The sequence below is a fragment of the Martes martes genome, assembly GCF_963455335.1.
Source record: "Martes martes genome assembly, chromosome: 7".
NCBI lineage: Eukaryota > Metazoa > Chordata > Mammalia > Carnivora > Mustelidae > Martes > Martes martes.
The window spans coordinates 60,334,020-60,356,752 of NC_137894.1; the positions used below are offsets into that span (position 1 = coordinate 60,334,020).

Sequence of the window (22,733 nt, forward strand, 5' to 3'; positions counted from 1 at the left end):
TACCTGGCTTCAAAAACTAATGGTCATTCCTTTGAGTACAGTGGGCTCATGAGCTAGCTTTTGAAATCCACCCTCAGAAAGACTGATCTCTGTGTCTGCCTGGCACTTAAGAGCCATGACATACCACAACGATTCAGTGGGGCAAAAAAAAGACTGGGATTTACTTTTAAGTAGTCACAGGAACCACGCAACCTGTTCTTTCCATGATTGCCACAGATAAATAACTTTGTCACGTTAGATATTCTTCTTTGAAGTAGGTTGTTCATTGAAGTTTTAGAATGATTTCTCTCAGGGTTACTGATATGCCTGTGGCACGATAGAAAGATTTTTCTCTAGTCTCAAGTACCAGAAAAGCTTAACAAGAGTCTTCCCAACATTATGATCATGAGCAATCTATCCATTTATGAGGGGATAATAAAATCATAAGTAACACAGTGATTTTGGGGACGTTTGAAATCTTTCAAAGTGTTTATATTGGTTGAAGACATGCTTAAAAGTTTAAGAAAGCACAATAGGAAATTTTATATGCAGTATGTTCACAATTACCAAAAAGGCATAGAAAAATGAATAGAAGAAAAGATAGTAATAATTGTAATTGCTACAGGAGTGGTATTTTTCTACTTTTCCCCCCTCAAATTCTAAAAATGTATTTATTGCTTTTATAGCAAAATTTTTATTTTAGATGCTGCATTTCCGTAGTATACTTTAACCTTAAAATATCACTAGGTGGATGTGACTGCAGGGGAAGCATGAGAAGTGGCTGGGGAGTCGTTGGGTTGACATAGCTAACTGACTGCTTGCTTTAGAGTCTGAAGCAGTGAGTTCAGGTTCTGGCGTGCCTGATAATGTAGCCCTTGGTGCTGCTTGAAATCCTTTTTGGGAAAAAAGCTATAAGGAACTTGAGTAGGTAACTCTGCTGAGTTGTTACCTAAGTCTGGTTAATTATTTATAACATGGGAAAAATAATACCCACCTTACAAGGTTGAGGTCACACTTAATAAAATATATCTTATGAGCCCTAAAGAATTATGCATATGGGAAAAGACCTTATTTATTTTTTTTTTAAGATTTTATTTATTTATCCGAGAGAGAGGGAGATCACAAGTAGGCAGAGAGGCAAGCAGAGAGAGAGGGGGAAGCAGGCTCCCCGCCGAGCAGAGAGCCCAACGCGGGGCTCAATCCCAGGACTCCGGGACCACGACCCGAGCCGAAGGCAGAGGCTTCAACCCACTGAGCCACCCAGGCGCCCCGGGAAAAGACCTTATTAAATGGACTTTCGGCCACTCTAGCTAAAACTGTTGTTAGCATATTGGATTCATAAGAAAGAATCACTCTGATTGAGATGGTGTTCTGTTTATTCTCTTTCCCAATCAGAGAGGACCAGGTAAACTTCCGTGGATTCATGAGAACTTTGGCTCATTTTCGACCCATTGAGGATAATGAAAAGAGCAAAGATGTGAATGGACCAGAACCACTCAATAGCCGAAGCAACAAACTGCACTGTAAGGAGATAAAGTTTTCCGGCTTAAAATATTTGCTTTTATTTGCATTTACAAATCATTTATTTTACTCATTCATTCATTGAGCGAGCATTTACAAGAGCTTAGTGATTGAGAGCTCAGACTGTGGAATGACACAGACCAGGTTCGAATCCTAGCTCTGCTGCTTTTCGGCCATGTGACTTTGGGCAAATTATTTAAAATCTTTGGGCCTTGGTTTCGTCTTCTGTAAAATGGGATGTTAAGGGGTTTCGCATAAGGATGTTGTGATGATTAAATGAGTTAAAATACGTCATGTACCTGGCAATAAGAACTTAGCTGCCAATATTATCCTTAAAATTCATAGAATCCTCCCATGCACCAGGCAGTGTGGTGAGTACTAGAGCAACAACAATGAATGAGACCTAGCCCCACCTGTAGGGAAGAGTGGCAGTCTCAGCTGAGCTTAGAATTTGATGGATACTGAATGTGACTTAAATAAGAGTACACAACTGGCTTAGTGCAAGATTTAACTTTTCTCCCCTTGCCTCTTGCCTCCTTTCCTTGGCTATTTGTTAGATTTCCCTCTGCCCTTATTGATTCATGTATGGGATTGCCTAATCCCTTACAACACTTCTCCAGAAATTGAATTTGAACTTCTCTTTTCATTCAACACAAGTTGAAATTGAAGTGGGAATTGTATTGCATTGATTGAGCCTACGTCTCTCTTACAAGAGTGCACTGTGGTATACAGAGAGGTCTTCAAAGCCACAGAATATATGGGGCCCATCAAGTTTGTATTCAATGATTTAAAGAAAAATAAAAGGCTTTTTAATATTGAGACAAATGTAGATAAATCATAGAATATAATGCCAGATTTACACATTAAAAGATGCAGGCCGCCTGTCTGGCTCAGTCAGTAGAGCATGTGACTCTTGATCTCCGAATTATGAGTTCTAGCCCCCTGTTAGGCAGAGAGATTACTTAAAAACAAGAAGAAGAAGAAAGATGGGTACATGAGTCTTAAACTTTTAACTCGTGACCTTTGGGCCACATCGTCAGATCTCCGTGGCTAGGGGACAATGATTTTACTCCTCTCTCGATATTTCGGGTAAAGAGTTTCAGAAGCACTGAGATAAGTTTTGTTACACAAGACAGGGAAGATTTTTGAACCAAAATAGTAAAATACTGTTCTTCTTTACCACAATATCATGTACCTTAATGAGCGGAAAACTTAAGTACAAACAAAGCAATGTAGAAGAAAATAGAACTCCAATGAATTGTTCTCAAATGTATTGAATACTTTGTTAGTGAATTCTGATTTCTTTTTTTTTTTAAGATTTTTATTTATTTATTTGACAGAGAGATAGATCACAAGTGGGCAGAGAGAGAAGCAGGCTCCCTACTGAGCAGAGAGCCTGATCCGGGACTAGATCCCAGGACCCTGAGACCATGAAAGGCAGAGGCTTAACCCACTGAGCCACCTAGGCACCCTGATTTCTTTTTTTTTTTTTAAGTTTTTTTTTTATTTTTTAATTTTTATTTATTTGGCAGAGAGAGATCACAAGTAGGCAGAGACGCAGGCAGAGGCAGAGCAGGGAGCAGGCTCTCCACTGAGCAGAGAGCCCGATGAGGGGCTTGATCCCAGGACCCTGAGACTGTGAACCGAGCCGAAGGCAGAGGTTTAAGCCACTGAGCCACCCAGGTGCCCCATGAATTCTGATTTCTTCTTTCAAGACTACTTGAGACAAAGCCTGTTTCTCAGCGTTTTAAGGGTTTCAGCTCATGTTTAGTACATGTTTGCCTGATTCTGACATTAGCATAATAGAAATTTTCTTACTCGGTGTTGTCAGACCAGGACTAAAATAATAATTGGGGGTGCCTGGGTGGCTCAGTTGTTTCAGCAACTGCTTTCGGCTCGGGTCATGATCCTGGAGTCCCACATTGGCCTCCCATCTCCACAGGGAGTCTGCTTCTCCCTCTGACCTTCTCCCCTCTCATGCTCTCTCTCTCTCTCTCTCTCTCTCTCTCTCTCAAATAAATAAATAAAATCTTTAAAAAAAAATTGGAAAACCCAGCTCTACCATAGAATCACAGAAGAGGATACATGGTTTAATATTTTATTTTACCTTGAAATATTTATTATTTATTTAAATTAAATTAATTAACATATAATGTATTACTGGTTTCAGAGGTTAGAGATCAGTGATTCATCAGTCTTATATAATATCTCATGCTCATTACATCACATGCCCTCCTTAATGTACAGTTACCCCATCCTTCCATCCCCCTTCCTCCCCTCCAGGAACCCTTAGTTTGTTTTCTATGATGAAGTCTCTCTTAAGGTTTTTCTCCCTGTCTGATTTCATCTTGTTTTATTTTTTTCTCTCTCTTCCCCTATGTTCCTGTTTTGTTTCTTAAATTCCACATATGAGTGAGATCATATGATAATTGTCTTTCTCTAATTGACTTACTTCACTCAGCATAATACCCTCTAGTTCCATCCACTTCATTGCAAACTGCAAGATTTCATTTTTTTTTAAATTTATCTTAAAATATTTAAAAACATATTCAACTGCCCGATCTTTTGGTGTGGGACTAAGAATTTTGGGGTTTTATTTGTTTTTGTAAAAGTCTGCTGATGGGAGTTGTATAACGTTTTATATAGAGCACATCTATAATGTATATAGTCTGAGGTTTCTGGTTGCAGTTTCTTTTAAGTGGAAAAAGAGCTCAAAGATACTCATAAAGCATTCCAAAAATAGAATCTTTCTGTTTACATTTTTCCTTAATCTCTTATGCTTGTTCTGCCATACTTTACATTAGTAGCAGGTGTTTGTTTTTTTATTTCCGGTAACTTAATTTTGAGTCTCTCAGAAGTAATTTTCTCAGAAACAATAATTTTGTTTTTATATACATGTTTCACTTTTTGTTAATTATATGTAGTTTTTTTTTTTTTTAAGATTTTTATTTATTTGTCAGAGAGAGACAGTGAGAGAGAGGGAACAGAAGCAGAGGGAGTGAGAGAGGGAGAAGCAGGCCTCCTGCTGAGCAGAGAGCCTGATGTGGGGCTCGATCCCGGCACCCCGGGATCATGACCTGAGTCGAAGGCAGACGCTTAACGATTTCGCCACCCAGGTGCCCCATATGTAGTTTTTACTAACAGTACCGATAGCCCAGTTGTAGGTCATATATACACCTGACTCTTGGAGAGCCTCCAGGGTAGCTGGTGGAGTGGACACTCAGGTGTTGCCCATTAGCTACAAGTACGCAGTGTGCCACCACGTCAGTTGGAACGATTTGCAGAGGGAGGGAGAGAATCCCTGAATCAAGTGAGTCGGTTAAGGAGACCATTAAGAGACGTTCTGTGCTGCTGTGAAAGCACAGAATGAAACTATGCTTGCTTTTCTAATCCAGGATTAGAGGAGACTTTAAAGGTCATCAGACCTAACACATACCGGTTACCTGAATTCCCTCTCTGCATGAGCTCTACTTTTGGGGTTGGGGGGACTCTGTTTGTTTTAAGTCATGAATTTCTTTGGCAGTCTAGTGAATCCTACTGACCCCATCTCAGAATACTTTTGAAACCATAAAAGCAAATACATAGGATTATAAAGGAAACCAATTATATTGAAATGCAGTTGCCAAAGTATTTCTTTTTTAAAGATTTTATTTATTTGAGAGTGAGAGAGGGTATGAGAGGAGAGGAGGTCAGAGGGAGAAGCAGACTCCCCACTGAGCAGGGAGCCTGATGCGGGACTCAGTCCTGGGACCCTGGGATTATGACCTGAGCCAAAGGCAGTCCCTTAACTGGCTGAGCCACCCAGACTCCCCAATTGCCAAAGTATTAAGGCAACTTTGTGACAGAGTAACAGATGTGCTTCTTTGTTATTTATTTATTTCAAGATTTATTTATTTATCTGAGAGAGAGTGCGCGTGTGTCATCCATGAGCAGGGGGAGGGGCAAAGGGAGAGAATCCCCAAGCCAGCTCCCTGCTCAGCATAGAACCTGATGCGGGGTCCCATCTCAGGATCTAGAGATATCACCTGAGCCAAAACCAAGAGTGGGACGCTTAACTAACTCAGCCACCCCGGCGTCCCAATTATTTGTTAAATAATAGATGTAACATTGAAGGCTGTGGAACAGCTCTGTGTCTTTTAAAAATTATTATTATTATTATTATTATTATGGAAGTATAGTTGACATATAAAATAGAAGTTACAGGTGTATCACATAGTGAAACAGGCTTTGTCTCAAGTAGTGTTTAGTCTTGAGAGAAGAAATTAGAATTCACTAACAAACCAGTTTCTGGTTGACTGTAAACTTGGAGGTATAGTGAAGATAAAATACTATAGAATCAGAAGCAAAAGAAATACTGATAGGCTGGAAAAAGTTCGACTCAATCTAATAAAATGAATGCTGTAAGGGATATTCTAGAGTGCTACACTTGGGTCCGGCTGCATGTTTAAACAAGACCTAAGGAATAAATCCAAGATGCAGCCACTGTACACGGTGACTGCCTGACTTGCAGTACCTTGACCCTCACCTCAGAGTCATGTAGTATCAGGCCATAAGAACAGAATGAGCATAATGGTAATCCCACTCTATGCTAAAGAGAATACATTTTAGGAACCATATTTCATTTTGGATCCCAGAAATATACTAAAGCACATTTATGATAAAGTACCTAGAAGTTCAAGGGCACTGAGGAAGTTTTTTTTTAATTATGGTAAAAAAAAAATACTTAACAGAATTCATCATCTTTTTTTTTTTTTTTTTTTTTTTTTTGGTGGGCAGCAAAGCAAAGTTTATGGAGTGTTAGTAAAGTGATGGTACAAAGCTCTTGAAGAGGGAGAAGACCTGAGAGGGTTACCCTAATATTTATCATCATAACCATTTTCTTTTTTCTTTTTTCTTTTTATTTATTTTTTTTTTTGTTAAAGATTTTATTTATTTATTTGACAGACAGAGATCACAAGTAGGCAGAGAGGCAGGCAGAGAGAGCAGAGGAAGCAGGCTCCCCGCTGAGCAGAGAGCCCGATGCGGGACTCGATCCCAGGACCCTGGGATCATGACCTGAGCCGAAAGCAGAGGCTTTAACCCACTGAGCCACCCAGGTTCCCAATCATAACCATTTTCTTTAAAGATTTTATCTATTTTGGAGCACGTGTACATGAACTGGGGGAGGGGCAGAGGGAGAAGGAGAGAAGCTCACTACTTGCCAATCTCAGAGCTCAGCTGGGGGCTCAGTCTCAGGACCATCCTGATCTGAGCTGAAATCAAGAGTCAGGCACTTAATGGACTGAGCCCCCCGGTGTCCCAAAAGGAAATTTTTTTTTTCCCCAAAATCAAGAATCAGATGTTTTTTTTTTTTTAAATATTTTTTTTATTTATTTATTTGACAGAGAGAGAGATCACAAGTAGGCAGAGAGGCAGGCAGAGAGAGAGGAGGAAGCAGGCTCCCCGCTGAGCAGAGAGCCCGACACGGGGCTCGATCCCAGGACCCTGGGATCATGACCTGAGCCGAAGGCAGAGGCTTTAACCCACTGAGCCACCCAGGTGCCCCAAGAATCAGATGTTGTTAACTGAGCCATCCAGGTACCCTGGGAAGAATTTTTAACAAGAGATATTTACATAAGAATAATGGGTAGTTAATTCCCTGTTCAAGAAGAAAAGGACATCTTGTAGAATGCTTTTTAAAAAAAGATTTGTTTAATTAATTAATTGTTTTTTAAAAGATTTTTTTTTAAATAAAATAACATACAATGTATTATTTGTTTCAGGGGTACAGGTCTGTAATTCATCAGTGTTACATAGTTCACAGTGCTCACCATAGCACATACACTCCCCAGTGTCCATCATCCAGCCACCCCATCCCTCCCACTACCTTCCCCTCCAGCAGCCCTCAGTTTGTTTCCTGAGATTAAGAGTCTCTTATGGTTTGTCTCCCTCTCTGGCTTCATCTTGTTTCATTTTTCCCTCCCTTCCCATATGATCCTGTCTTGTTTCTCAGATTCCTCATATCAGTGAGATCATATGATAATTGTCTTTCTCTGACTGACTTATTTCACTTAGCATAATACCTTCTAGTTCCATCCACATCGTTGCAAAAGACAAGATTTCATCTTTTGATGGCTGCATAGTATTCCATTGTGTATATATACACCACATCTTCTTTATCCATTCATCTGTCGATGGTCATCTAGGCTCTTTCCATAGTTTGACTATTGTGGACATTGCTGCTATAAACATTGGGGTGCATGTGCCCCTTCGGATCACTATATTTGTATCTTCAGTGTAAATACCCACTAGTGCAATTGCTGGGTTGTAGGGTAGCTCTGCCTTCATAGAGGAACCTACATACTGTTTTCCAGAGTAGCTGCACCAGCTTGCATTCCCACCAACAGTGTAAGAGGGTTCCACTTTCTCCGCGTCCTCACCAACATCTGTTGTTTCCTGACTTGTTAATTTTAGCCATTCTGACTGGTGTGAAGTAGTATCTCATTGAGGTTTTGACTTGTATTTCTCTGATGCCAAGTGGTATTGAGCACATTTTCATGTGTCTGTTGTCCATCTGCATGTCTTTGCAGAAATGTCTGTTCAGGTCTTCTCCCCTTTTCTTGATTGAATTATTTGTTCTTTGGGTATTGACCTTGAAAGTTTATTTATAGATTTTGGATACTAGCCCTTTATCTGATATGTCATTTGCGAATATCTTCTCCCATTCTGTCAGTTGTCTTTTCCTTTGCTGTGCAAAAGGTTTTTATCTTGATGAATCCCAATAGTTCATTTTTGCCCTTGCTTCCCTTGCCTTTGGCGATGTTTCTAGGAAGAAGTTGCTGCAGCTGAGGTTGGAAGAGGTTGCAGCCTGTGTTCTCCTCAAGGATTTTGATGGATTCCTGTCTCACCTTAGGCCTTTCATTCCTTTTGAGTCTGTTTTCATGTGTGGTGTAAGGAAATGGTCCAGTTTCATTCTTCTGCTTGTGGCAGAAGAATGCTGTGTCCAGTTTCCCAACACCATTTGTTGAAGAGACTGTCTTTTCCATTGGACATTCTTTCTTGCTTTGTCGAAGATTAGCTGACCATAGAGTTGAGGGTCCATTTCAGGGCTCTGTGTTCTATTCCATTGATCTGTGTGTCTGTTTTTTTGCCAGTACCATACTGTCTTGATGATTACAGCGTTGTAATAGAACTTGAAGTCTGGAATTTTGATGCCACCAGCTTTGGTTTTCTTTTTCAACATTCCTCTTGCTGTTCGAGGTCTTTTCTTGTTCCACACAAATTTTAGGATTATTTGTTCCATTTCTTTGAAAAAAGTTAACAGTATTTTAAGATTTTATTTATTTATTTGACAGAAAGAGACACAGCGAGAGAGGAAACACAAGCAGGGGGAGCAGGAGAGGGAGCAACAGGCTTTCTGCTGATCAGAGAGCTCATTGCAGGGCTGGATCCCAGAACGCTGGGATCATGACCTGTGCCAAAGGCAAATGATGCCTAACGACTGAGCCACCCATGTGCCCCACTTTGTCAATTGATTTTTTTTTTTTTTAAGATTTTATTTATTTGATAGAGAGAGAGAGATCACAAGTAGGCAGAGAGGCAGGCGGAGACAGAGGGGGAAGCAGGCTCCCTACTGAGCAGAAAGCCCGATGTGGGGCTCGATCCCAGGACCCTGAGATCATGACCTGAGCCGAAGGCAGAGGCTTAACCCACTGAGCCACCCAGGCGCCCCTGTCAATTGATTTTTGACAAGAGTGCCAAGACTAGTCAGTAGAAAGAGAACAGACAGCCTTTTGAACAAATGGTGCTGAGAAGGTTGGATATCCACAGGCAAGAGAATGAAGTCGGACCATTATGTCAAGGGCAACCACCAGGGCTGAACTGTACCTATGTAGGCACACGCCCAAGCACACATAGTACTAATCTCCTTGTCTCAGAGGAATGGTTCCTGATTGCTTTCCTCTTCAAATTAGGGAGGTTATAATGTCTTGTATGAAATGGACCACCCACCTTATGCGAAGGGAGAGGTCTATGAGCTTCCCTGTCGATGTTGTAATTATTTTCTTAAATTATTGAAGTTTTGTTTGTTTAAGACTTTTTATTTATTTGAAAGAGAACAAGAGCATGAGCAGGAAGGGGGGCAGAGGGAGAAGCAGACTCCCTGCTGAGCAGGGAGCCCAACATGGGGCCCGATCCCAGGATCCCAGGATCCCAGGACCACGGGACCACAATCTGAGCCAAAGACAGATCTTTAACCAGCTGAGCTACCCAGGCGCCCTTGAATTTTTTTTTATAACACATAATGAATGATGTGGGAAGTGAGTCTGCGTGAAGCTCTTTTATTTGGATGATGGGGAATATTGTAAAGTGGAGTTAGGGAGAGTAGTCAAGAAGAAACAGTGAGCAGCATATTTACAACAGCTAAAAGGTAGAAGCAACCCAAATGTCCACCGAAAGATGAAAAGATACACAAAATGCGTTATATACATAGAATGGAACATTTGGCCTCAAAAGAAGGAGATTCTGCTACATGCTACGTGGGTAATGCAAAAAAAAAAAAAAAAAAGCCAGACAAAAAGATAAATATTGTTTGATTCTTCTTATATGAGGTTCCTAAAGTAGCCCAAATTCATAAAAGGTTGTCAGGGACTAGAGTCAGGGGGAAATTGGGAATTACTGTTTAATGGGTCAGAGTTCCACAGGGAAGATGAGAAGTATTTCTTCATCTGGAGATGGTCGGTGGTGGTGGTTACACAACAGTGTGAAAGTGCTTTAACTGAACATTGTGAAAGAGTCAAAATAGTACATTTTATGTGTATTTTAACCACTGTTTTGTTTTGTTTTTTAAGAATCTGATTAAAAGGTAAAAATTTGAGATCATTCATTTGGTCTTTCATTAAGCAAATGTTTGAGCAACTACTATATACCAGGCACTAATTTAGTCCCATGATACAGTAATGCATAAATCAGATAAGGTCTTTGCTTTCATAGAGCTTACAATCTAATAAGGGAGACAGGCTACACTGAAAAAGACAGATGGGGGCGCCTGGGTGGCTCTGTCAGTTAAGTGTCCCACTCTCTATCTTGGCTCAGGTTTAGGTCTCAGAGTCGTGGTGAGTTCAGGCCCCATATTGTGTTCCATTCTGGGCATGGAGCCTACTTCTAAAAAAAGAAGAAGTGACAGATGAAGAAACAAACTTTATAATTGTGGCAAGTCTTGTGAAGGAAATGGATAAGGTGAGGTGAGAAAGCAGTGAGGGGTGCCACTGCATTAGAAGGAGTTATGAGTGAAAGAAAGTCTCTCTGAGTTAAGAATGAGCCAGACATGCAAAGAACAGAAAATAGCTCCAGGCACAGGGAACAACCAGGATAAATGAGTACTTGGAATGTTCAGAGAACAAAGCTTTACCAAGAAAGAACTGAGTGTTGTGAAAGGAGGGGACAGAGGTAGTGGCAGGTAGGTGAGATTTATTAAGCACCTACTGGGTGCCCTGCACTGTTTAGAGTGCTTCTTGTATACTAACTCATTCAGTCCTTACAGCCTCGTGAGGTGAATTCTGTTATCCTCATTTTGCTTACACCTTTTGGGCAACTGAGGCACCAAGAGGTCAAGTAACTTGTTCAGGTTCACACAGCTCATAACCCTCAGAGCCAGAATTCAGCAGAGCCAGAGTCTTAACCAGTGCACGATATCGCTTTGACATCAATGTCAGGAGCTCAGAGGAGACGTCCATGCTGGAGTTAGACATTCGGGAATCACGAGCACTAGAAAGCGTTTAATTAAAACCATGGGGGTGCCTGGGTGGCTCCGTGGGTTAAAGCCTCTGCCTTCGGCTCAGGTCATGATCCCAGGGTTCTGGGATCGAGCCCCACATCGGGCTCTCTGCTCGGCAGGGAGCCTGCTTCCCTTTCTCTCTCTCTGCCTGCTTGTGATCTCTGTCTCTCAAATAAATAAATAAAATCTTTTAAAAAAATAAAATAAAATAAAACCATGGAAGCAGAGATGCAAGAAGATAGCTCTGGATTGGGGGAGTCCAAATCATAGGACCAAGAAGGGGGAGCTAAAAGAGAGATGAGAAGAGTAAAGAGACAAATGTTAAAATGGCTCAGTCATTTACGCACTTGACCATTCGTTATCTTGGGGAAAATGTTTCTGCTGGTTCGGGGCCAGAACTGCCTGATAGGAATCCACGTCAGTTAAGAAACCACTACTAATGCTGCGGTTTTTCTTCAAAGGTCCTATCAGGTAATCGCTGCATTTATCTCTCTGCTGATAGCTTCCTCTGCTCGGGCTGCTGTAACAAAGCACCATAGACTGGGTGGTTTAAACAACAGACGTTTCTCACATTTCTGGAGTCTGGAAGTCTGAGAACAGGGTGCCCACTCAGGTTCTTGGTGAGGGTCTTCTAGCTTCACCCAGAAGGGCCCCCTTTTTCTTCCTGTATCGTTATATGGGGAGGGAGGTAGAGACAGAGGAGGAGAAATTTCCTGTCTCCTCTTTTTATAAGGGCATTAATTCCATCATGAGGGCCCCATTCTCAGGACCTGATCCAAACCTAATTACCTCCCAAAGGCCTCACCTCCTAATAACATTGCACTGGGAATTGAGAGCCAACATGGGAATTTGGCGAGGGCGGGGGGAGGGATACAAACATTCAGTCTTTGGAAGCTGAATTTTAAGAATTACCAGTTTCGGGGTGCCTGGGTGCCTCAGTGGGTTAAAGCCTCTGCCTTCAGCTCAGGTCATGATTCCAGGGTCCTGGGATTGAGCCCCGCATCAGGCTCTCTGCTCTGCAGGGAGCCTGCCTCCCCCTCTCTCTGTGCCTGCCTCTCTGCCTACTTGTGATTTCTCTGTGTCAAATAAATAAATAAAATCTTAAAAAAAAAAAAAAAGAATTACCGGTTTCAGGGGCATCTGGGGGGCTCATTCAGTTAAGCATCTGACTTTTCAGCTCAGGTCATGATCACAAGGTCCTGGGATCAAGCCCTGTGTTAGGCTCCACGCTCAGCAGAGTCTACTGAAAAATTTCTCTCTCTCCCTCGGCTCCTCTCCCTACTCCCACTTGTTCTCTCTCTCCCGCTCTCTCTAAAATAAATAAATAAATCTTAGAAAAAGAAAAGAAAAAAGGGAATTAGCAGTTCAGGCTTCTGTAAATACCTTGGCAGGAGATGTGTTATAACAGTTACCTGATTTAAAAATTCAGAAACAGGGGCTCCTGGCTAGCTCAGTCATACAGCATGGCACTCTTGATCTGGGCATCACGAGTGTGAACCCCACATTGGGTGTGGAGATTAATTTTAAAAAAATGAAAATAAGGGTGCCTGTGTGGCTTAGTGGGTTAATAAGCCTCTGCCTTCGGCTCAGGTCATGATCTCAGGGTCCTGGGATCGAGCCCCGAGTTGGGCTCTCTGCTCAGCGGGGAGCCTGCTTCCCCCTCCCTCTCTGCCTACTTGTGATCTCTCTCTCTCTCCCTCTCTCTCTGTCAAATAAATAAATAAATAAAATCTTTTTAAAATTTCATATAAAAATGAAAATAAATGGTGGTTTAAATAAAAAATTCGGAAACAGATGTTTATGGTTTATATAGCAAACATATTTCCATTCTGAAATCATCCTGTAGAGTGCTTAGTAGGTAACACATTTCATGTATTTTAAACTTGACAACATATACAGGTATGTGTGTGTCTGTGTGTTCACTGTCTGGGGAGTATATTAAACACATATTCCAGGGGCATGTGGGTGGCTCAGTCAGTTAAGTGTCTGCCTTCAGCTTAGGTCATGATCTCTAGGTCCTGAGATCGAGCTTTGCACTGGGCTCCCTGCTCAGCAGGGAGTCTGTTTCTCCCTCTCCCTCTGCTAGTCTCCCCTTCTTGGGCTCTCGCTCTCTTCCAAATAAATAAATAAAATCTTAAAAAAAAAAAATACTCCTTTAGGAGTAGTAATGATCCTTGTCCTCTTTCCTTTGTGATCTAAACCTCCTAAGCATACAAATTCTCAAATTTGATATAAAGTTAATCAACTAACCAAATTAAAGCAAACATTAGAGAAAGTCTCCTAGTTATTTCCCCCTCTGGACTCTTTTTAAGTTTATTTATTTAAGTAATCTCTATACCCAATGTGGAACTTGAACTCACAACCCGGAGATCAAGAGTCACATGCTAAACCAACTGAGCCAGCTAGGTGCCCCTCCCCCTCTAGAATTCAGATATGTACCTTACAGCAAGTAAGTTAAAGTCTTATAAAATTTTTACTTGAACTTTTAGTAGACTCACTCCTTTTTGGCAGAGAAGGGCAGGGAGGAGAGGGGTAATGTTTCAACACTGAGATATTCATCCATGTTCTAATGCCTTTGTGTCTAGTATAAGCTCTGCCTAGAATCCCACCTGTCGTCAGATTTGTCTGTCTTTCAGGACCATGTTTAAATGTTACTTGAACCAGAAAGGCATAACTGCCATAGTTTTTGTTCCCCAGCATTTCATAGGTATGATAACATTGCAAATGTATTAAAGTGAGAGGATCATGAGCTGCAGAGGAGAAGATCTACATCTGTATCTCAGTAATTAGAACAGTGTGTTTTGGCCTTCGAGTATTCATAGCATCGTACCAAACCCCAAAAATCTTAGTAGCATACTGTGATTCTGAGCCTCAAAACCACACTCGATTCAGCTATAATTACAAGGCAGTCACTTCCTCAGTGTGATGACATTCTCACGGTTGCCAGTAAAATCATCCAGTGGTAGGACACTCCTCACCTGGTAGCTCTTCAGCAACGTGGCACTGTCTGAATGATTTTTGCTCTTCTGAATTCTCTCATTCTAGTTTCCAGAAGACTGACATGATATTAAAGGGAGAGAAACATGATAAGGCCAGAAGACCATCAAATTCTTGGCATTTTTATTTGAAAGTGAAGTTCTTCACTTTCAGGGTTCCAACATGGAAGGCCGTTACTTGAAACGTGGCACAGATTTGCCAGAGTGGCCGTTTTCCCAGAACAATACTTTGTGTGGTCAGCTCCTTCGCCTGCAGGGCTCCTGTTCCTGGCTCCCTCCGCACGGTGCACAGTAGACTTGGCGGGTTTTGTGAGATGACCTCACGTATAGAACCACTTACAGATTTTTTTTTTTTTAACATTCTAAGGTTAAAAAAAAAAATTCAGTTGTTTCTTTTTATTAAGTTTTCTGATTTGCCTGAAGAGGGGCCCTATTTTATGAGGGTTAAGAAGTCAGCAACTAGGAGATGCATTTCAGTTTCTTAAATGTTACAATGTCTTTAAAAGCTCTGGAAGTCATGTCAGTTACTCTTGAAACAGTATTTGCTGTCAGTTTTCTATCTAGTCTTCTTTACAAATTTACTTCCTTGAGAAGGGGCAAAACACTACTAATTTCCAGTAACTTCTTGTTTTCCCCTACCAGTTGCTTTTCGACTCTATGACTTGGATAAAGATGACAAGATTTCCCGTGATGAGCTGTTACAGGTATGTTGGAGAGCTGCCATGGTTGTGTACAACTTTTTTGGGCTCTGCCTGCTTGTCCTTTTGGGTGGGAATTGTTGTTTCAGCAAGTGTTTCTTTATAACACCTGCTGGTGCAGAGTACCACCTTAGATATAAGGCAGAGCCCGATGATCCCGGGGAAATGCGCATTGGCTCATTGAGTTCTCGAAAATACATGTTTTTGTTGTTTAAAAGCCAATTTAACGTCTTTTACTTGCACTATTGGAGATGGTCTAAGTCAGATAGTTCCATTATTGTTATATCAGCTTATTGACATCCACGTCATTCTGATGATACTTAGGTAAATGCTGCTGTCCCACCTGTCCTTGAGCTTGACATAGGAGTCAAGGAATTGTTGCCAGGCCGGTGTACAGAGCCGACTGCTGTCCTTTGTTCCTCCTGAGAACAATTCCCTCCCCTCCCACTAGCAGTGACTAGAATTTCATCCTCCTAGCATTGTCTTCCTCTTGTCTTCCCCACTTCCTTAAATACAAGTTTAGAGGGGAGAAAGTTCTCCTTTTTTCTTTTATTTAATATTAATGATTCTGGAGGACCCTAGGAAGCTAATACATTCAGGAATTTCCTAAGATTTGTCTATTTCAATTTACTAAAAAATAAAGTGGGTTCCACTCACCCCCAAATAAATCTGAACTCATTCGGTGTCTTGAGAAGTCTGCTAAGCTGAAAATTACTCAGGCCAGATTAAGGACCAACATTTCTGTGTCTGAGCAAAATTCAAAACAGTCTGCAGGTCAGTGTTAGTGTTCTTTGCTTTTGAATTGGGGATATCCTCATTGAGAGGAATGTACTTTTTGAAAAGGGCTATATATGGACTGCTCTGTTCTGAGGAGAAAAGACAGAGGCAGTCCTTTTGTAGTTGAATGTTTTCATCCTCTGACCCAGAAGATCTGGCTGCCAGAAAGATTTTTGGGAGTGGTGGATTGATTTATTTTCTATTATTAGGATAAAAAAAAGCCAGAGGCAAAAACAAAAAACCAGAGGTGGGGGTGAGGAGATCATATGCCGGAGTGCCAGTCAGTGCCACTAGAGTGTTCCTCAGGCCTGAAGTGACTTTAGGACAAACATGTCCATGGACTGCTGTGATGACAGAGAACTAGTTTTATCCTAGCAGGAAGAGGATATGAGTATCTTAGCAAAGTGAGAAGAAAACAAAGTTTGCCTTGTTAGACACTGCCGTATCCAAAATATTTTATGATGCATAGTTCTTAACTATTCAGTGGATATTTAAAAGTTTGTGATGAGTTTATCCTAAGGGAAGGCTGAGTGGCTATTTTCCTGGTGTAATTTTTATATAAAAAGTCCTGGTTGAACTTTTGGGGATGATGGATATGTCCCTTATCTTGATTGTGGTGATAGTTTTACATGTGTCTACATACGTCAAAATGGAACAGACTGCATATTTTAAATATGTATAGTTTATTTGTTTATCAATTACACTATAATAGGTAAGTTGCTCTACTCTATGAGGCTAGCATAGCTTTGATGTGAAAACCTTGTGAAGACTGCATAAGTAAAGAAAATTACAGCACAATCTCTTTTATGCACATAGATGTAAAACTTCTAAACAAAATACTGACACATTGAATCTAGCAGTGTATAAAAAGGAGGCTGGATTTTAGCCAAGGTGGATTTAAATCAGGAATTCAAATTTAAAATTGGAAAATCAATCAATCAATTTTGCCACCTTACCAGATTAAAGTAGAATTCCGTGGTCTTTTCCGCAGAATAAAAGTATTTGATGGGGCGCCCGGGTGGCTCAGTGGGTTAAAGCCTCTGCCTTCAGCTCAGGTCATGATCCCAGGGTTCTGGGATCAAGCCCTGCATCAGGCTCTCTGCTCAGCGGGGAGCCTGCTTCCCCCTCTCTCTCTGCCTGCCTCTCTGCCTATGTGTGATCTCTGTCAAATAAATAAAATCTTTATTTAAAAAAAAGTATTTGAGGGGCACCTGGGTGGCTCAGTGGGTTAAGCCGCTGCCTTTGGCTCAGGTCATGATCTCGGGGTCCTGGGATCGAGTCCCGCGTTGGGCTCTCTGCTCAGCGGGGAGCCTGCTTCTCTCTCTCTCTCTCTCTCTCTGCTTACTTGTGATCTCTCTCTGTCAAATAAATTTAAAAAAAAAATCTTAAAAAAAAAAGTGATAAAAAAAAAAAGTGATAAAATTCATCATCCATTCATGATTTTTTAAAAAAGTCTTAGCAAGTGCTCACTTCGGCCTCATATATAGTGAAATTGGAACAATATAGAGATTAGCATGGCCCTATGCAAGGATGACACACAAATCTGTGAAGTGTTTCATATTTTAAAAAAAATAGTTCTTAGAAAAACAGAGATAAAAGGGAGCTTTCTTACACTGATATAAAGAATAAACAACAAACCTTACAGACATTAGCAAGTAGTAATAATAGGGGTGCCTGCCTCAGTCAGTTGAGTGTCCAACTCTTGATTTCACCTCAGGTCGTGATGGGGGTAATGGGCTTGAGCGCCATGTCTGGCTCCATGCTAACCAGGGAACCTGCTTGAGATTGTCTTTCTCCCTCTGTACCTCCCCCTGCTTCTGCTCTCTCTTTTCTCTCTCTAATAAATAAATAAATCTTAAAAAGAAAAGGAAAGAAAACAAGTAGTAGGGGTGCCTGGATGGCTTAGCCCTTAAGCGTCTGCCTTCAGCTCAGGTTATGATCCCAGGGTCCAGGGATCGAGCCCCCACATTGGGCTTTCTGCTTGGCGGGAAGCCAGCTTCTCCCTCTCCCACTCCTCCTGCTTGTGTTCCCTCTCTCGCTGTGTCTCTGTCAAATAAGGAAAATCTTTATTTAAAAAAATGTAGTAATAATAAAAGTCCTGTTTGCTAATCAAATTCCCATGTGGAACGCTGAGTAACTCTGTTGAGAGATGACTGGGCACAGAGGTCTGGCAGACAGTGAGGGCCACTGGTTGCTGGGAACTAGATCAAGCCACTTCTAGATGCTCTTGTCCTCGTTAACAGCCTGAATGAGTGATTGTTCAGACAACACCACTCCTCTCCCCACAGAGCACACATGCTCCGTGCAGTTCTCTAATTCTAAAAATAAAATACTTCAGAGAAAAATGGGACTGAGATCTGAAGAAGCTGCTATATGAGGATGAATTTGTCTGGTCAGCCACACACAATCAGGGAAAATGGTAAATGGCTTGGCCATTCTGTATTTTTGCCAGAATTGCCTCTTTTTTAAAAAAAAATTTATTTGTTTTGAGAGAGAGTTTGTGTGTGTGTGCGCACGTGCGCATATGGAGAGAGGGACAGACGAGAGGGAGAGAGAGAATGGGCCCCCCTCAGTGTGGGGCTCCATCTCACAACCCTGAGATCATGGCCTGAGCTAAAACCCAGAGTCAGACGCTTAACAAACTGGGCCACCCAGGTGCCCCAAGGATGCCTCTTTTTATTAATCCTTCCAGTGTCTGTCTTTGTACTCCCAAATGTACAACTTCCAATTTTCAAGAATCAGTTTGTAAAAAGAAATAACCAGTATTGATGCAAATCAGTATTTCAAAAAAAAATTTTTTTTTAAGATTTTATTTATTTATTTGTCAGAGAGAGAGAGGGAGAGAGAGAGAGCGAGCACAGGCAGAGGCAGAGGGAGAAGCAGGCTCCCCGCCAAGCAAGGAGCCCTATGTGGGACTCGATCCCAGGACGCTGGGATCATGACCTGAGCCGAAGGCAGCTGCTTAACCAACTGAGCCACCCAGGCGTCCCGCAAATCAGTATTTCAGCTCTGTTTTTCTTTTCAGAAAATCCTGTGATTTACTTTTTAAAAATCTATGTCATGAGATTGGAGAAGGATGGAAAGGAAGGCCCGTGAACTGCTGGGCCAGAAGGGCTCTCTCTTCTGTAGGAAAGTTCAGCTCTTAGCTCTGAAGACAGAGTTGACTGGCTGCAGTGATGTGAGGCATCACAAAAGCACCCTTCCCCCGTTTCACACCAAAAATCATGTCACTACCATTGCTTATTTTGCTTAAAGTAACAATTTTCAAAGTACATTTACACTCTGAAGATGTTAGCAGAATTGGGGGAAAATTTTTCTTGTTATGTGTGAAGCAAATTTGATGAAACGTGTTAAATTCTCTTGACTACAGTCCTTTAAATGTGCTTGTTGTTTTTCTAAAAAGAAGGGGTTAGCATTTACCCCTTCAAAGATCTTTACGTTTCTTGGCTATGCTTTAGGAGTAGCTGGGTTAATGGACTGCTTCGGAGAGGACTGCATTCCTGTGGGATTCCTAGAAAGCCCTCCCAAACTGACTTACACCAGTAAGGAACTAGTTTGCCTCATGCAGCAAGAAGTCTGGGAATAGATTATCTGGGTTGATACTGAACCTATGTGATGTCCAGGAACTGGGCTTCTGTATTCTTGCTCTGGCGTGCATAACACAGAGGACTTTCACCTCATGGTCCCAGGATGACTGCTGTACCACCAGAGCCTCATATCTATCTGTATTCCTGACAAAAAGTAATGGAAGAGCAAAATGCAAAGGACTCTCCCCCCAGTGAAGCTTTGCCTTCCTATCCAGTGACCTTGCCAGAGAGTTCTGCTCATCTCATTGTCTTGAATGGCCGAGATGAGAAGACAAGGGTTTCTGCTTTCTGGCTGTTATATTTGAGGACATCAAAGGAAAAGAGGGTGGGAGTGGCTTTTTCTTTAATCTTTTTTTAAAAGAGTCTTCCTGGGGTGCCTGGGTGGCTCAATCAGTGAAGTGTCTGCCTTCAGCTCAGGTCATGATTCCAGGGTCTTTGGATCCAGGCATCGGGCTCCCTGCTCAGCAGGGAGTCTGCTTCTCCCTCTGACCCTCCCCCCTCTCGTGCTCTCTCACACTCTGTCTCTCAAATAAATGAATAAAATGTTTTAAAATAAAATAAAAGAGCCCTCCTGACCCCCAGGTCTCCTGTAATTCGTGGCTTTTGGTCCTGTAGGTGCTTCGTATGATGGTTGGAGTAAACATCTCAGATGAGCAGCTGGGCAGCATCGCAGACAGGACCATCCAGGAAGCGGATCAGGATGGGGACAGCGCCATATCGTTCACAGAATTTGTTAAGGTCAGTCAGTCCCCTCTTGGTTTGAAAAAGTCTGAAGAAGTTGGGAAATTCTGTTGCATAGGAGGGAGGGAGAAAAACATTCAGATAAGAACTTGGGACAGTATTTCCTGTTTTGACCTTCATAACCATAATTGGGTTTGGGGTTTATTTTCCCCCTGCAGGTTTTGGAGAAGGTGGACGTAGAACAGAAAATGAGCATCCGATTTCTTCACTGAAGGACTGAGACCAAACTGTTCCCTGCTTTCTAGTATTTAAGAACTGGAACTCAAGAGTCGTCCTATCCACCAGCCCCACCTCCACCCCATCATTCCCCTTCTCCCAAAGTACTACTGCTGTTGCATGACAACCCCAGACATGTCCTGTCAACATAAACCTGCCTTCGGTGCATAAACAGGGCATTACAGAATGGTACCCCCATCCATTTCTGTTCAGTATCATTCGCCAGTTATCTTCATTTCTGAATATCATCTCCCCTGGTTTGCTGCTGAAGGCCATATGTCCATCCAGTCTGAAAAAGTGAGAGAGGGAATCCATGCCAAGAACCAACCAGCAAAGCTCTTTCACTGGATATAGATGACAGCCTTACTGCCTTCCCTCCAGCCAGGCTTCGGCATGCTCCTCCAGCCTTTTTTGTATGTCCTTTGCTTCCTCCTCCTCTTTCACCCAACATACCATTCACTTAGTTCTTCAGTCTCCCTGCTCTTCACTAAGCTTCAGTCCCCCTGTTCTACTTGGCACCCCAAGCTGTGCCAGTGAAATGTATTTCTGACTTGTCAGGGTAGTGCGGCGATCTGGCGGGTTTTGTCTACCTTTATTCTTAAATGGGTCTCTGGGATGTTGCCTCTCCAGGAGCTTTTCCATAACCAACACTTCTCTCTGAAGAATGATCATCTCTTGGTCCCCTGCACTCTGCTCTGTCATCAAAGGACTGTTGGTTAGGTGTTCTTGTTGAAGGGTGGCGGCCTTGGTGCACGGTGTAGAGCCAAGGCTTCTAGATGGCTCGCCCGGGTCGCTCTACCTCTGGCCTCTGGTTCTCAACATACATAACTACATAGCTACTCTTGTTAGTACAGTGTTGACTCCTCAGAAAAGGGCCATATACCTGCAGGTTTGCTTAGTTTGGGGATACCATCACCACCAGAATGGCTGCCCTGACAATACGCTTGGGGAACTTCCTCATGGCTTTTTGATCAAGGAGCCCGGGCACTCTAAAACCCTGGCGTACCCCCATTTCTACACCATGGTTTATGCCTCAGTGTTATGCGCCCTGGAATGTGTTTCATGTCCCATTTCCAAATAGGATGAGCAGTGTTAACGGAAGTGCCTACCTTATCCCAGTCCAAGAGATTTAAAGACTGTCCTCAGTGTCTTGAAGTTTTGCACAAAATTCTCAATGAATTTTACATTTGGCAAATGTTAAGGCTGGAAGCCATAGTCTGCTCCTGAACGAGGTCCAAAGCATTGAATGTATTATTATCAGAAGTCGCCTGGTTACATTGACTTCCTAGCTCCTCTTGTAAACCACTACTCATCTCTTAGAAGCAAGGAGTCTGGCATCAATGGCACAACCTGAGGTGGTGTGACAGGCCTCTGCACGAGCCAGAGCAACTTCTCTACCCCTCCAGCTTAGTATAGACCTCAGCGAATCAGGCTGTTGCGATCCTGTCTTTAGCAGTCTCCTCATCTATATGTTTGCCCTTGGCTGATTGTCTCTGACGCATTGCTTGCTCGCTTCATTGTTTCCTTGCTTTGGAAGGCTATCCAAGATGTGCACTCAATACTTGAGGAAGGGAATTGCTTAAAAACAAAAACAAGATGCTGCAGAGGGATTGGGAAGAGTGGCAAACAGGAGTGGCCAGGCTGGATGACTCAAGTATGAATGACTGAGGAATTCTTGATGAAGTATCAGTCTGACTTTGTGATCAAGTGATGTAATATAGTAAATGTAGAAAGGGGAAGAATTTTCTGACACTGATCTTTTAGAGAGGTACTTCAGAGGCTCCTTGACTTCCATATTTAAAGTTCTTAAGATGTGGCTTTTTCCTCCTTTTGGCTGTATAGCAAACTGTTTTAATCCACGGTTGTGCCTTATTGTTTCCATTAAAATTGTATTCTTTGATCCATCAATAAATACTTGTGGTTAAAACAAAAAACTTTTTGTCCATGTGTCTTTAAAGAATTTTATTTTTTTTTAATTTTTATTATTTTTTATGATTTTATTTATTTGACAGACAGAGATCACAAGTAGGCAGAGAGGCAGGCAGAGAGAGGAGGAAGCAGGCTCCCCACGGAGCAGAGAACCCGATGTGGGGCTCGATCCCAGGACTCTGGGATCATGACCCGAGCTGAAGGCAGAGGCTTTAACCCACTGAGCCACCCAGGCGCCCCTAAAGAATTTTATATAACTCAGTCCCCTCCTACAAGTTTTAAAATCCCAAACCGTGTTTCTCTTACTCAGGTTTATGTCTGTGCCATCAAATACGCACGTCTGCTCTGCTGCTGCCCTGACACACGATGTAGGGGTGTTTATCTAGGGGTCAGCACTCTGTGCCTCTGGGCCCAGGTTTGCTACCTTGGCCACTTCCCACTCACTCCAGGGAGGATTCCATTTCTGTTCTGGACTTATTGGCTTTTTAAATGTAGAAAAGCCTAAAAATGGGTTATGTGTTTATTGCTTGTTACT

At 42.1% G+C, this 22,733-nt stretch overlaps 1 protein-coding gene across 1 annotated transcript in view; it reads left to right on the forward strand.

The window, feature by feature from the left end:
- The window catches only part of CHP1 (calcineurin like EF-hand protein 1), a 45,169-nt gene extending 22,966 nt beyond the window's left edge, over window positions 1-22,203 (forward strand). Inside the window, exons 4-7 of the mRNA XM_080809200.1 lie at window positions 1,375-1,502; window positions 14,893-14,954; window positions 19,928-20,050; window positions 20,212-22,203. Of these exons, the coding sequence (XP_080665326.1) occupies window positions 1,375-1,502; window positions 14,893-14,954; window positions 19,928-20,050; window positions 20,212-20,265 (367 nt within the window). The 3' untranslated portion in view covers window positions 20,266-22,203. The remainder of the gene's footprint in view (window positions 1-1,374; window positions 1,503-14,892; window positions 14,955-19,927; window positions 20,051-20,211) is intronic.
- The last annotated feature ends 530 nt before the right edge of the window (window positions 22,204-22,733 follow it).